The sequence below is a fragment of the Acanthochromis polyacanthus genome, chromosome 16, assembly GCF_021347895.1.
Source record: "Acanthochromis polyacanthus isolate Apoly-LR-REF ecotype Palm Island chromosome 16, KAUST_Apoly_ChrSc, whole genome shotgun sequence".
In the NCBI taxonomy this organism is placed as follows: domain Eukaryota; kingdom Metazoa; phylum Chordata; class Actinopteri; family Pomacentridae; genus Acanthochromis; species Acanthochromis polyacanthus.
The window spans coordinates 4,529,159-4,544,370 of record NC_067128.1 but is presented as its reverse complement, the minus strand read 5'-3'; the positions used below and the strand labels follow the sequence as shown (position 1 = coordinate 4,544,370).

General features: G+C 40.0%; 1 protein-coding gene across 1 annotated transcript; it reads left to right on the top strand.

The window, feature by feature from the left end:
* Window positions 1-11: 11 nt before the first annotated feature.
* fkbp1b (FKBP prolyl isomerase 1B) lies at window positions 12-14,213 on the top strand. The gene is made up of 4 exons (XM_022194699.2): window positions 12-278; window positions 950-997; window positions 11,554-11,666; window positions 13,434-14,213. The coding sequence occupies exons 1-4, from the start codon at window positions 242-244 to the stop codon at window positions 13,560-13,562; spliced, it is 327 nt and encodes a 108-aa protein (XP_022050391.1). The 5' UTR covers window positions 12-241; the 3' UTR covers window positions 13,563-14,213.
* Window positions 14,214-15,212: the final 999 nt, after the last annotated feature.

Sequence of the window (15,212 nt, the reverse complement as noted above, 5' to 3'; positions counted from 1 at the left end):
AAAGTCTGACGGGACTGAAGACGACGTACGTGCGGTAGTTGGAGCTCTCGACGCTGCCTCCGGAAAATATCTTGGTGGTGTCTCGTCTGGCTGGGAGCTCCAGTTAGGCAGTGCTCGGTGTCTGCATGGTTTCTATCGTTAAAGTCCGACTCGTAGCCGCAAAAGGGTGACACTGGCCGGAGAAAGGGGCTTTTTTTTGGGTGCTGTATGTTTCATAGCTGATCCTTGAAGTAGCGCAACCATGGGCGTGGAAGTGGAGACAATATCTCCCGGTGATGGTAAGTTGAATTATTAGCTTGTCTGTGCTTTGATGCGGGGTGTTGGGGCTCCGTAGTCCCCCAGAATTTCGTTCAAAGCTTGTTAGATATTAATTATGTAGGTAAAATGTCACGTTTCTGGGTGGAGCGGGCACGAAAATGTTCACATTAGACAGTTAGCAACTCTTATTAGTATTCGGGATGTAAACTGGGGGTTGTAAAATCCTTTTTTTTTTTACTGTTATTCATCAACACAGACGCCTGTACTGCATCTTTCTAGAACTCTCCACACTTGCAGGAGGTGCCAAACTTAATCTGCAAATGTCTTTAAATTAGGAATTCGCTTACACAGTCATTTACGTTTGGCAGAGAGAGAAGATGCGCAGTCAAGTATAGCACACAGTCAAGGCATTAACTTGGTGTAGGTGAGGCTCTAATAACTTAATTAGATGCATCTGATAGCCCTGCACTGTGGGGAAAAAAGCCTCCAGGGTAAAGTTTTAATATGAGAAAGAAGGTGACAGATGCTGTCTTACTTTAGTATGTCTGCAGGCATAAGGAGTTTATGGCATCCCTGCCAGGAGAACCTCACCAGATTTAACTAGTCATTGCTAATTACGAGATTAAGCTGCCAGTCTCAAGAGGTTCACAATCACACAGTAACACTTGTTTTTGTCTCTCTTTGTTTACAGGAAGAACATTTCCAAAGAAAGGCCAGACATGCGTGGTTCATTACATAGGTAATTATTACCTTTTATTTCTTGTTGAGAAACATTTTTCACAATGTTTGTAGCACAATACTTCTTAGTCTTCAATCCAGCTTTCACAGTGGACACAGCATGTGAAGCTACAGCAGGCCATTTTAACTTTTAATAGCGAGACTAATCGTCCTGGTAAACAAGAACATTTCAAATATCTAGAATTGCTATATGTATGTGTGGGGTGTCTAATTACAGGTATCTACAATTCACCTGACAATAACTTACATTGCAGATACATAACTAGTTGTAATTCTAGTTTCAGGTATCTCTTGTTTCTTTTTGACTCATCTTAATTGTGGTTATGTTTCCGCAATTCAAGACATCTTCTTTGTTGTTTTGAGATGTCTAGGTCTTAATTTGAGCTTTGTATGACTTTATAGATATCATCAATTGGAATTTTCAGCAATCAAAATGTAATTACAGACGTCTCGTAAACGTCAACCACAAATCTTGAATGAACACAGCTCCTCCACTCTTTCTATTTCACTTCTGCTAGCTTTCTTCAACCGCTTTGCTCCACCCAATATCCAGTGGTAAAACTTGCATGAATAACGTTGTGCATGATAATTCAGACTAGTTGTCATGACGTTTGAGATATGTGAAGCTGTTATTGTGACCGATCAAAACGAAGTGTAGCTCTCTCTCATCAGACTGACGTTATAGATACCTTAAATAAAATTGTGACTGAGTTGCGGTGTAATAGATATCTATAATATTACTACCATGCGTAGACAGTATTAATATGTGTATGCTTTCGAGGAGGAATTTGTGGTTTCATTGAGTCATTGCCATTTTCCAGCTCACTCCACACACACACACACACACACACACACACACACACACACACACACACACACACACACACACAGATGCCGTCTTTTTTCCTGTTTGTCTCTTGTCAGATTGCCCATTTTTGAGGTGGGGCACTAAGACGCTGAGACGTTTGGGAAATAAATTTGGGTTGTTCTGTGCCCCGGGGTTGGCAGTCCAGACAACTAGGTCAGACAGAAAGTAAACAAAACCTAGTTCGCATGTCATCCGTCTGCCGTCTGAGTATCACACGCCTATTATGTGGTTATAAAAGTTATTGTACACATGCTGGCATTGTCTGTAGTGAACAGGTTTGTGTGTATTTTTGTATCAAAGGTACGTGTGTGTGCACGTACGAGTGTGGAGGGATTTCCTTTCCCTATGACTGTCTTAATCCGTTGCAGTTCTGGCTGCCTGTCTTGACCGAGTTTCTCACAGTGTTTAATTTTATTTAAGAATTGCAGCTTTGTTTCAAAAACAGCATGTGCGCCATTGTAAAGACGTACTGCAACTATGGGTAGTAAATGCAGTCTTAGTAAGTTTCGTGGGGACAGGCATCGCGTTTCCCTTTGGGGCTGATTTCTGCAGAGATCAGCTACTGCAGTGATGAATTATGCTATAATTGGAAATGATGTATCTCAGGATGTGAAGCTGCTCTGTTCAGATATAGTCAATTCCTGCCTGGAGTGTTGCATTATGAATGTTTGGTAGCCACTTGCTCTTGCTCCTCTATACATAGCATTATTTGAAATAATAAAAGAGCCAAATCTGATAATTGGCTTGTGTACTCAATCAACACCTTTCCTCCACTTATAGGAATGCGCATAATCTGCACTTCTCCTAGCTCTTCTGTCGTATTTCCTTTCTCGCTGTTGTCACAATTACATTAAGTGCTCATCACGTCCCTGAGTGAGACAGAATTGGCTGCAGTGTCCGACAACCAGGACGCATCAGAGCCTGAGAATAGCCCTTGTGGTTCTTTAAAGCGAACTGAGTCCTCTTGTCCTCTTTTATGTTACATTCAGGATGGTGCATTCAGGTCCTCTGCGTCTTTTTTTTATGTGCCTTTTCATTTTTGACTCACAGGATGTACCCATGCGCTGCTGGTGTTTTGGCAGCGGTGGCACGCAGGGCTTGACTCATGGCACACAAAAAGAGCTGTTATTGTATTAGCAGGGGAAGTGCGTTTGCAGGCGATAAACGCTGAAAAAATGAGCCAATGTTTAAGGGTAGAGCTGTGTGCAAATATGAGCTTAGAAATCCCTGGTGCTCAATTTGGATTTATTGCTCAGATTCAATTATTTAGTTTGGCTGTTGACATTATTTTTAAAAATGTGGTCACTGGTAGATTCCAGCGTGAACTGACCCACACGCACTAAAGATGTCACACGTAGCTCCATGTCGTATGGAAGTAAGCATAAAAGCCATAAAAGTCTTCATTTATGGTTTAATTTCTAATTGAATGTTCTGTGGAAGCTTGAGCAGATGGTAATGAGGACAAAGAGAAAGAGAGCCAGATTTTTAATTGTGGCTTTTTGAGGACAGAACTACTGCTTTTTTTGGACGTGTGCGTGGATGCGAAGTCGGATCCAGGAGTGTTGGTTTTGTAATGAGAACGGCTTCGCTGACAAAGATTTCACGCAAAATTTGAGGATGTCAGAGCCACTTCAAGCCACATCAGTCAGCATCTTTCTGTAAGACTCAGTTCATGCAACAAATCTTCCTGAGAAAGCACTGAGTTTTTTAGTATCAGCTGACAACTTAGATGGATTACTGCACCTTTTGACATTGTAAAGTCCTCTTTTACCGACAAGGCTTTTTGACCAACGCAGAACCGGTTCAGTTCTCATTAATGAATGAAGTTCTGGGCATTTCAACTAAAAATATTCAGTTTCAGAACCTAAAATACTGGTGTGTTGGAAACCTGAAGATAAAGAAGCTAAATGGAGACAATGACTTTTGCCTGATCTTCTGAAGGGGCCGTTGTCGAAATGTGTCCGTTTGCTATAGGGTGTTTTGTAGTTCTGTGGGTCCTAAATGGAACTGAGAACCAAACTGGTTCTCTGTCAGTTGAAAAGCCCCACAAATGACTCCTACCAGTGCAGAATTGTGACGATTTTGATCTAGAGTGACTCAAAAGTCGCATGAATTCCAGTATGGTCCCTCAGATTGTTGCTGCATTGCAAAAAAATCAGACCCGAATGGGACTTAGGTGTGTGGAAGTGGCTTGAATCAGAATTTAAATTGATTCCATGTGATTTGTGCTGGTCACGCCATTATACAATCCAAGCCACATATGAGCAGAGGAATCAGATTTGCGCCCATTTTGCCTGCAGTTTGAAAGGAGCCTTTGTGTTGAACACCAGCCAGGAGATTAGCTGAAGAATGTCGTTTCCCTTGATAACACTGAGAGCGTTTGGTTTGTAAGTGATAGCACCAGTGTGAGATGTACAGTATGTGCTTGACAATAAGGTTTGTGTACACATGTAAATAAGTAATGCATCAGATACACTACCGTTTAAAAGTACGGAGTCACTTAGAAATGTCCTTAATTTTAAAAGAAAATCTTTTTTTTTCAATGAAGATAACATGAAATGAATCATAAATCCAGTCTAGACATTATTAATGTGGTAAATGACTATTTTAGCTGGAAACGGCTGATTTTTAACCCTCGTCTTGTCCTGTGGGTCAAATTGACCCATTTTACATTTTGAAAATGTGGGGAAAAAAACAACTGTTTTCACTGGGAAACTTGTGATGTCCACATTTTCAACATTTTTGGGAAATATTTGAACATTTTTTGGGTTGAAATAAAATAAATGAAAAAAATAAAATTCAAAAATGTTTCTTAAGACCATATTTTTGGTTGACTTTTTTTTGTGTGTGTGTGAATGTTCTTAAAGAAATTATCAGAAGTTTCACTGATATATCTGTAATCACTTCAGATATTTTATGGATTTTTTTTGAAAGTTTTACTCATTTTTTTGAAAATATTTACAAGAATTTTCTTGACGAATATGGAGGATTTTTATAAAGTAATTTTTTAAGGGAAACTTTTAAGGAATTACTGGTATTTTCTTCCTGAAGGTTTTGCAATTTTTTGCAAAAAAAACTTCTTTTTTTTCAGAATTTTAAAAAAATTTTCAGACAGGGAAACTATATTTTTTGGTGTCCGTAAATGAAGACAACAGGAGGGTTAATGGAATATCTACATAGGGATACAGAGGCCCATTTCCAGCAACCATCACTCCTGTGTTCTAATGCTACATTGTGTTAGCTAATGGTGCTGAAAGGCTCATTGATGATTAGAAAACCCTTGTGCAGTTATGTTAGCACGTGAATAAAAGTGTGAGTTTTCATGGAAAACAAGAAATTGCCCAAGCTTTTGAAGGATAGTGGACATCTACATGGATTCAGCAAAATACTGAAAAATAATTCATCTTCCTTAATCCCATTTTGCTGCTAGACTCAACTAGCTTGCTTTAATAGCTCAGGAATTTGTACGAAAGCTGAACTGATGAAGACTTTCAGAGCAAGGCGACAGAGCCTAACCAACATTTGTTTGATTTAGAAGCTTAGAGAGTCCAGATCTGATAAAGACCTAGTGCTGGTAATAGAGGTTCATTGTAGATTTGGTGACATGATCCTGTTAAAGTCTTCCAGCTGGCTCTTAGTGCACAACCACAGGCTGTACCCTCCACCCTGCACTGGTGTTAGTTTTCTAGATAGCAAAGACAAACAAGTAAGAGCAGGGAGAGGGTGATTTCCTAATACATGCTGGGATTTGAAACCACTCTATTCCCAGCCTTTAGCCTTAGAGCTTCACCCTCAACGAAACTTTCTCGCACTTTCTTGCTGCTGTGCCTTTCTGATCCCCACTTTCACCTCTGGGATTTTAAACATGCAGACGCACAGATATGTTGCGTGACCCTCCTCTGACTCTGGTGAGAGTTATGGGCGCCCAAATTAGCCGAGTGGTCATTAAGAACGGTAACAACTATGGCCTGAAAGCAGCAGGACAAAATAATTCACTCGCTCACACACATTCTTATTTGTCATTTCTTATTTCATGGCTGACTGCTGGTCTGCCCGCAGACTGGCAGCTCTATCAGCTGCAGTCACGAGCTTTATTTCTCTGCATGTCAGGCTGGATGTACAAAATGGAAGCTGATATCAGTCAATATAAGGAAAACAACATAGCCTGTGATTTTTCAGTGTTCGGTGCAGCCTATTGGTTAAAACTAATTGCATTATTGACCTCCATGATGAGACGTTCTGGAGGGCTTGCTAGCGATGACATCATACCTAAATGTGGACATCAATCCTTACCATGTTTGAGCTCTAGGCTTCACCATGAAACGTGCTGAAGGTGAGAGGCTGTAGATGTGTGACTCAGAAATAAATAGACTGACACATCGGGCTGTATGTCAGGAGATGCCAAACTCTCAATTGACCGGTCGTTGCAGTGGGAAACGTTCACGTCTTGCTCCTAAAATAAACCAAAAATAATCCGCTTAAACATTAGCTGTGTTTCCATGACATATTCTACGATTTAGAAAAAGTTTTGGAAATGGCAAATTTAGAAAGAAATATTAACAGCTTTGTAATGAAGTTATCATGCTTGCTTGACATGGACTGTTTCGGAAGAGTCGGCGTGATACCAGCTGTCATGAAGGAATAATTACAACCTGTCCAGTTGAAAACAAATCCTGAAGACTTCCTCTTCTGTCCATTTCTGGCTCATAGATGAAACTTTATTACCCCAGAAGGACATTCTTTTGCCAGATGTCGCTCAGAAAAGAAAATCTGATATCATAATGCGGAAATACAATGCCTGGTAGAAAATTAGAAGGATATCAGTACAATACATAACTGAAAGTATTTTAAAAAGTGCACTAAAGTAAGACTAGATTATACCAAGTAAGAGAAAATACTGGCATGGGTTTTTTTCTAGCATTTGGCAAACAGCTGGCTTCGTTTCCAGCTTCTTCTACTCTGTTTGTTACGGCCATGTCGCCTATATGGCAACTTTTGCTCCAAAGCAGTGAATGGAAATAAGCCTAATGTGCATTTTCTTTTTCTTTTTTTTCTTTTTGGGATATCTTAAAAATCTTTCCGGATTTATTTGATAGTTATGTGGAAAACAAGGGTACTGACTATTGAGTTGTCTGAGTGCTTGACAGGCTTTTCACATCTTGTATTCTGGGACTGGACAGATTAATTTCATGCAGTGCCTACCCAGCTGAAATGATGGCTCAGAAATATGAATAGAAACATGCATATGCATAAGCACATGCATCAGTATTCAGTAAACCCTCCTGGTTCCAGTACACTTCTTATTTTCTTCCAAATTGACTCTTGTTTTGCATGTGTAATTTTTTAAGGCACTGCTGAGGATCATTTTCAGGCTGCACCAAGTTTACTCCCAGTTACACACACAGCCACTCCCAGTTACTCCATTACATGAATGAAGAATGATCGAGATTTTGCTCTTTGTATTGAGATGTTTGTGCCCGCATATGTGTAACACAGCAAAGCATACGAGTCTCATAGATGGATATCTTTACACATCACTCATTTCATCCACACTTGAGCCGAGGGGACTCTTGTGCTGGCAACGCTCCTAGACGGGGGCAAGACAGGATACAGTAAACGGAGTAAAAATAACCCCACCCCTGTGTGGTAGGGCTTTCTGCAGATATAGCCAGCGCACTACCAAGTGAAAGCTCTTCTCACGAGGGTAGAGAGTCTGGGAGCCAAGCTCAGGAAGGGGACAGGCCTGGCTTTATTTTTGCAGAGACCCCACCCATGCTTAGCTGCACCAGGAGTGATAACAGAGCAGTGATACAAGAGGGGGTTAGGGAGAGGTTTGGATTTTGCTTTTGCTATGAAGTGAAGAACTAAAGGAAGCATTTATATAGAGTACCTGTACTGTGCAAATCTCACACAATGCTCTAATATTAGAAGCCATATGTTTCTTTAGGACCACACTGCTGCGTATTTTGATCTGTGGGAACTGAATGTTGTTGGTATTTTGTTCCAAGGTTTCTGCAGGGCATTAAAAAGCATTAATAGTCATGACATTGATTTTGTGAAAATTAAGGCCTTAAATTAGCCTAGCCGCGCTAGACAACCCACAGCAACAAATTTAATTCTCTGCCAGGGTGGGTCTAGTTACCCTCCATGACGCTCGAGGCTGGATTCTCCTAAAACTGGCCGGACCAATCACCATGAAGGCGGGTGTAACTAAGTGACGACAGAGGCGCGACGATTCTGACAGAAACAACCGGCGCACAATAAACAGTTATCTTTCGACTCGGCTTTGGCCACAGCCCTTAAAGATTTGAAGCTAAAATTCAACTTGAAAGATAAACAAAGGACGGCACTGAAGTGTTTCATTGAGAAGAAAGACGTATTTGGACTTATGCCGACGGGATATGGCAAATCTTGAATATACCAGTTGGCTCCGCTGGTTGGGAAGCTAATGGGACTTAGCCACAATCCGCCGGCACTCTAGGAACTCCGTCAGCCTATTCGTTGCGTTGATTGGTTGTATACCTACCCAATTGCTGCAGAATGATTTGAAAGACAACCTTTTAGCCCGCCTCCCTCCCTGTCGAGCGGTCCTAGACCCTTGTGCCTTCAGAACATGGGTCTAGCACGGCTAGGCTGGCCTTAAATGGCATTAAAAATCATTAAATTTGATTCTCAGGGGCGTTAAAAATTCTTTGTGCAGTTTTCACTTTTAATAATGTATAATTATAGACTGCGATTCATCAGATATGTGCATCTGTGTGAACATGCCAAAGCACTGCGGTAATTGTTCCGGCCGGTCAGGTACCACCGACAGGCTGGACCCGGTGGAGGAGAGCTAGGAAATGCAAATTCCAGCAAAAGTGGCTGAAGAACGTGGAATTCAGAAAATGACTGCAGCCCGTGGGCGGTCAGGTAGGGTTTCCAGATTCAGAAATAGGGAAACGTACAGACAGTTTTCATAGAAAAATCATCTTTTTACAAAAAAACCCTGTGTAATTTGTTGAGTTCACGGGTCATGGCATTAAAAATTTTTATAGTATTAAAATGTAATTACAAAAAGCTAGCTGACTGGCTGATTTCTGCAGAAACCCTGTGTTCTCCATTGTTGTTTCTCTTTCAAAGTGGCTTTGTCCAGTTGTCAGTGTGGATCTCAGGCCTTTGCTGCCTCTTCAAGCCAACATGGAGTTGGCGGCTGCTCCTTGGGAGTTTTTCCTAAAGCACGTAAAGTGTGTAGATACACCGAGTCTCACACACGTCAGCAAACTCTCAGCTGACCAACCACAGGAGTCAGTTGTGCGACATGATCCCTGGCTGCCTTCCTACCTGTGGATGCTGCCAATGAGTGTTTGCAGGCACCACTACCAGGAACTGAAACCACTTTTTTTGCAGTTGCTGCAAGAAGTTTTTTGTCTTTCTGCTACTCGAATGCCCTGCAGCAGGTGGTATCCGTATTGGTGTGCGAACCTGATGACTCCATGCCTGGACTGAGACCAGCCCACTGATATATGTGCTCCTGGGATTCTTGGGAATGATGGACCTACTAAGTTTAGGGAGAATGAAAGGGGAGAAGTGGTACAGTACCATCATTTCATATGACTAGATGAGTAAGACGCTACGACCAAACCTCAGCTAACACCAATTTTAAATGCCAAGTATTCACACTTGTTGAATCACGACAGAGGAATATAAATCAAAACACTATCACAGGGCGACCTCCAAATGCAAGTGGAAGTTGTGGAATATTTTTTTGCATGATGTCCACTCGGCCTTATGCAAGAGTAAACAAGGATTTTAACTGCTCATACTAGAGGTGGGGGATGCAGCCCATATCTTAAGTCATAGTATTTGTCATTTAATATTACAGTGTTGACACACAGTGTATCCTAATGTAGAGCTAGCGCTGCAGAAAGAAAATCTTGAACTAAAAGCGTACGTATTCCACAACCAATTGATTGATCGTGGAGACATGAAAACCTGCACGTTCTCTCTGCATGAGCTGAGAGGGCAGCAGTGCACTCTGCCTGCGGGCCTTATTAGCCTAATTTAATCAGAAATAAACAGAAAAGGTAAAGTGTAACCTCTTTCTTTTATACTGAAATAACAGATTTAAAGCCAAACATCATGCACCTGCCTGTATTCTTAGGATTTCTGCATAGAAAACTTTACAAAATTGTAATTATATAATATATTTTAATTACAAAATTTAATTATCTTTCACAAAAAACATTTAAAAATATAATGCAGACAAGTTAGCTGCTGTTTTCACATGATCTACCGTGTTGGTTGTTGATATGCAAACCGTTGTTTACAAAGTTTACACTCTGCTTCTTAGCTATTTGTTTGAGCAAAATGCAGCTGCACATTTGACTTCTTTGAAATGATGGCTCTAAATAAACGTCCAATAAAAGTTAAATAAGTTAGACTCCATGAAGTTCGGCAAATTAGAAGCTGTGAAAATATGACAGTCTGTTCCTCTCGCCATCAACAATAATAAATGAATCCTGGAAGGCTGTTGATGTAGCACTTTTCTTATGAAAAATCCATGCATATGACTGAGAATTTTATCTGATGAGAACATATCAGCCAACCAAGCAGTTAATTAGCCTTAAGACTGAACCTCTATACAGTGTTATCTGGAAACTTTATCTACAAACACTTTATAGATAAAATAGAAATAATGTAATATCAATTTCCTCTAAAGCAGGAAATTACATGCCTGCAAAATCAAATTTTTGTCGGATTTATGCAATAAATCTTAAAAATCTCGCTCCAGTCATCGGAGTGAGCATGTACAATCTGACAGATGCATCCATTTTACACAATAATTGTTCCATTTTTGACATTTAAATGTGTATTTGAACAAAAAAGCTGGGAATAATACAGAAAATTCACACAATAAAACTCAACAAAAATTTTCCGAATTCGTTGTCAGGATATGACAGTCATGCTGACATGCATCTTTTTTTTTATTGGTGATCAGCAGAGACGTTATAAAATGGAAATTTTTCTTTATATAACCACAGTGAAGGTTTTCTAAGAGGCAGAGGGAAACTTTCACTAATCATGCACCTATTAAAAAACACTGCACCTGAGCTAAAATCTTCAAAGTAATGTTTGAGTGCATTTATGAAAGTTCTACGCATATTGGTTGTGCAGGGAAAGTAGCAAACTCCGTGGAAAACTTTGTTGTTGTTACCTTGGTCTCTCATCTGTCTAAAGGTTCAGAAAGTTCTCATTAGTTATCAGAGCAGCAGAACATTGCTTCAACTTGGATTCCCTCAAGCTATTAGAAGGACTAATTAAGCAGCCCAGTGTTTTCACGCCTTTTCGTGATGTTTAATGACCTCGATGCTATTACCATGCCTGAACGGTCGGTCAGTGTTCTGAAGGAGTCCTCCGCTGCTCCGCCTTTGTTACCCCTTTCTCCCTGTGGTCTAGATACAGGCAAGCAATGGCCTAGTTAACTTTAAAAATAATCCGGTAAACCAGGCCAGTGCCTCCTGATTCGCAGTCCCTTTGTTCATTTGAGTAATTGAAACCAACCCAAGATAAGAAACCCCGCCAGATTTATTCCTAAATCATAGGACCGGTCTGCTGCACACATGTGAAAAACATCCCTAAAATAATCCCGCATGCAGTCTTTGCTTTGCATTTATGTCTGATGTTTGCAGTGTGTTTTATTTTGGCAGGTATGCTGCAGAATGGAAAAAAGTTTGACTCCTCTCGAGACAGGAACAAACCCTTTAAGTTCAAGATCGGACGAATGGAGGTCATTAAGGGCTGGGAGGAAGGAGTGGTACAGGTAAGAGGTTAAACAGCTTCAGCTACCAGCACTGAACGGCTCATTCTCCATGTCATCCACTGTAGCTACAGCTGGAAGTTCATTGACTCATTATTATTATTACATGTAATGGGATCCTACCTACCAATTAGTCGCCATTCTGAAGGCAGACAGTAAGTGCTTGCTGCGACTGCCTCCATTGTTTGCCCCGTCTACATGATGGCAGATGCGAACATGGTTGAATATTTCCAGCTTCTTTTTGCAGCACACTGTGCAATTATGAGTGAAACAATACATGAAGTGATCTTGCTGTTGCTGAGTTGACTAATTAATGCCTTTTCACACACGCTGGAGTAAAAATCTAATCATCCGATCAGATTTTATGACACCAGACGGCTAAACGTTCGACGCTGATTGTGTAATTTTGCCACAGACACACACTATTTAGCTGTATGATGTGATTTTATTAGATGAGCAGTGTTCAGTAGGAGCGTTTGGTGTTCAGGCCAATTGGAGCTCAGAGACGAGGCTTCATTGTGTTTTGCTGCAGTTGATTTTAAACTAGAGAACAACGATGCTGCCGGAGGTGGCTGGAAGATAAATAGGTAGATGCTTAATTATCCCCACAGGGAAATTCCAACGTGTACTTTACCAAGCAGGACCTGTCAGCACAGCACCAGCAGGCAGTTCACATCATTAAAGGCACACATAAGTAATAGGAATACATCATTAAAAGTGCAAAATAAGTAAATGTTTAACTAAAGTGGCAACCTCAAATAAAGCAGCTAAAAAAAAATGAAGTGCCAAAAAAACTGCAGTTCCTCAAACGTCCACTTGATGCTGGTTCCAAAAATGTGTTGGTCACAATAGACCCCCACGATAAAATGTACAACTTTGAACAGTTAAATAAAAGAACAAGAAAAGCAGGCAGAGAGCGCAGTACTCCGCCAAGGCTGTCCATTCCCCCATATGGCATTGTCAGAAATGCAGCACATTTTTGTAGAAGTGCAGCATTTTTTTGTAATTATTATTGATGATCAGAAATCACGGCATTATAGAATGTGTCCATTTAATATAAATGTACCCACACGCCAAATGACCTTGCACTGAGCACATGCGTGTGGATACTGAATTGTGCGACCTACATATGTGTAAATTACTCTTATAAAGGTCTGTTGATCAGTTCATCACTTTTTGTAAGGCTTTGTTTTGCTAGTGTTAAAATAACTGTTCCTTCCATGCTTTTATTTTGAAGGCTTTTTAAAAAAATGTTGCAGCCTTTCTGTAAAAATTCTATAAAAAACAAGAAATTCTGCATTTCTTGACTCAACTGAGAAGCCATGAGTGAAGCAGCTCTGACCAACAATCACTTGTCAAAAATTCAGGGACTTTTTAGGCTGAACTGTGATGAACTGCAGGCTGTTTACACAGAGCAAGCAGGAAACAAATTAAAAATGTAAATAGCAAAATATCTGTAGTATTTTTGCTTTTTTTCTTCCGTTCTTTGTAACACTTGCGAGGATGTGGAAAAATGTTGTAGAGTTTTTTTCAGAATTTCAACTTCATTTTTTTTTCTTTTTTTATGATTCATGGCAATATAAGAGTGTTGCACCAGACACAAGATATTTCTGAGTTCTCTACTTCTAGCCATGTTTGTGCTTTTTCAACAGAGATGCAGCACTCCATACTGCAGTAAAAAAAAAAGGCTAAAAAATGTGACAGGAACGTACAAAAGGCTTCTTTGTGCCGTCCATCATCACTGTGTTTTCTGTCTCTCCTGTGTTTCAGATGAGCCTGGGTCAGAGGGCTAAAATCACCTGCACACCAGACATGGCTTACGGAGCGACAGGCCACCCCGGAGTCATACCACCAAACGCCACGCTTATTTTCGACGTGGAACTGCTGAAACTGGAGTGACACCTTGGCACCAAAACACCAAGTTTGAAGGTTAATGAGGCTGCATTCGCCACCACCTGTTCCCACAGGGAGACCATACCCGGCTGCTGCCTCCTGCCACCATCCACCTGCTCTTCTTCTTCTTTGATTTCTACAGTCTTCAGTTCAGTATTTAAACTCCTGCTGCTTTGTCGCCATCGTGTCATAATAGATCCAAATTTTCACATCATGCAAGACTTTTACACACAACGTTTTGGTTCCTGTTTGTTAAAGATGCTTATTTTGTTGAATTTAATGTTGTAATTTTTTTTTTTAACCAAGAAGAAATCTGCCACCTGAAGAAAACTACATTGCAATCCAAACATAATACTGCCTTACAGTTTGAACAACCGAGGAAGGGTACATGTGTCGGAAGTACAATGCCTCTGCTCTGTATATTATCTGGGCATTATATACCACTGTCTGCATTGCCACTTTGATAAAGGCTTGTCCTGCTGAATGCTCTGAATGATGTTGCTATGTTTGGTATATTTTATAACCCTCATGAACATTTACTGCGAGTGTACCCTGTCAAATTGAATCCAATACTGTACAGAACTGGGTCAGAGCCATCGCTACTATGACAGTTTATTGACCAACTCTTGAATAAAAATGGCATGTACTGTGTTGAAACGTCTGTGTCCTGTCTGGAGCCTGTGAGTGAGACTGAATGCTGAATGAGCTTTTGCAGCAACATCGCCTCCACGTGGTGTCTTTTATGAACGTGCACAGCAGCTTAATAAACTGAGCATAAACCAGTAATATTAATAATAATGGGAATTGTATCAGTCATACTTTATTTTATATAATGCATTCCAAGCCATTACAATGGAAAACAAAGTGCCTTAAAAACAAAAGAAGAAAAAGGATTAAAATGATACCTCCTCTAAACAAGTTCAATTTTTATTTAAAGTGAGAAAACGTTGATTTATTTAGGCCTCATTTACATCGCAGCCCTGTAAGAAGATAAAAGATACAGACACACAAATAGGAAACTTGAAATAACAGTGATCGCAAACATATTAAAAGGCACCGTTAGGAAAACAATAACATCAAGGATCTAAAATTACAAAAAATAATTAGGAGTCAATAAAAACAGGTACTGAGGAAGTGAAACGGTATTACAAATAAATTTAATGAGGAAAAACCAGAAGATGAGCCAAAATTAGGAAAGTGTGGTGTTTAAATACAGATAAAACATGCTAAATTCCATTAACAATTACATTAATAACATTGTTATAAAGCACATTTACAAAGTTATTAAATAATTAAATCTCTTGTACACATTTGATTTATGGAGCTCTGGAAACAAACTGCTGAATGACAGAACAAAACACTGGATGGACGCAAATAGGAGGGTATCCTGGGCAGAACTATTAACTTAAGGGCCAAACTTTTCCTATGTAATCTAAATTATAATTATCCTCAGTGATGCATCACTAATATTACTTTAAAAAAAAGAATAATTGAAGCAACATTTGTTGATCTTATAATATTTAGGGGTTACATAATATAACCCCTAAATATTATTCTGGATGTCAGTAATCATGTTCTTCTACACAGCAGTCTGTCTGCATTATCCAATGGTAAGAGTGACTGACCAAAAAAGACCAAAAAAGTATTGCATGACCT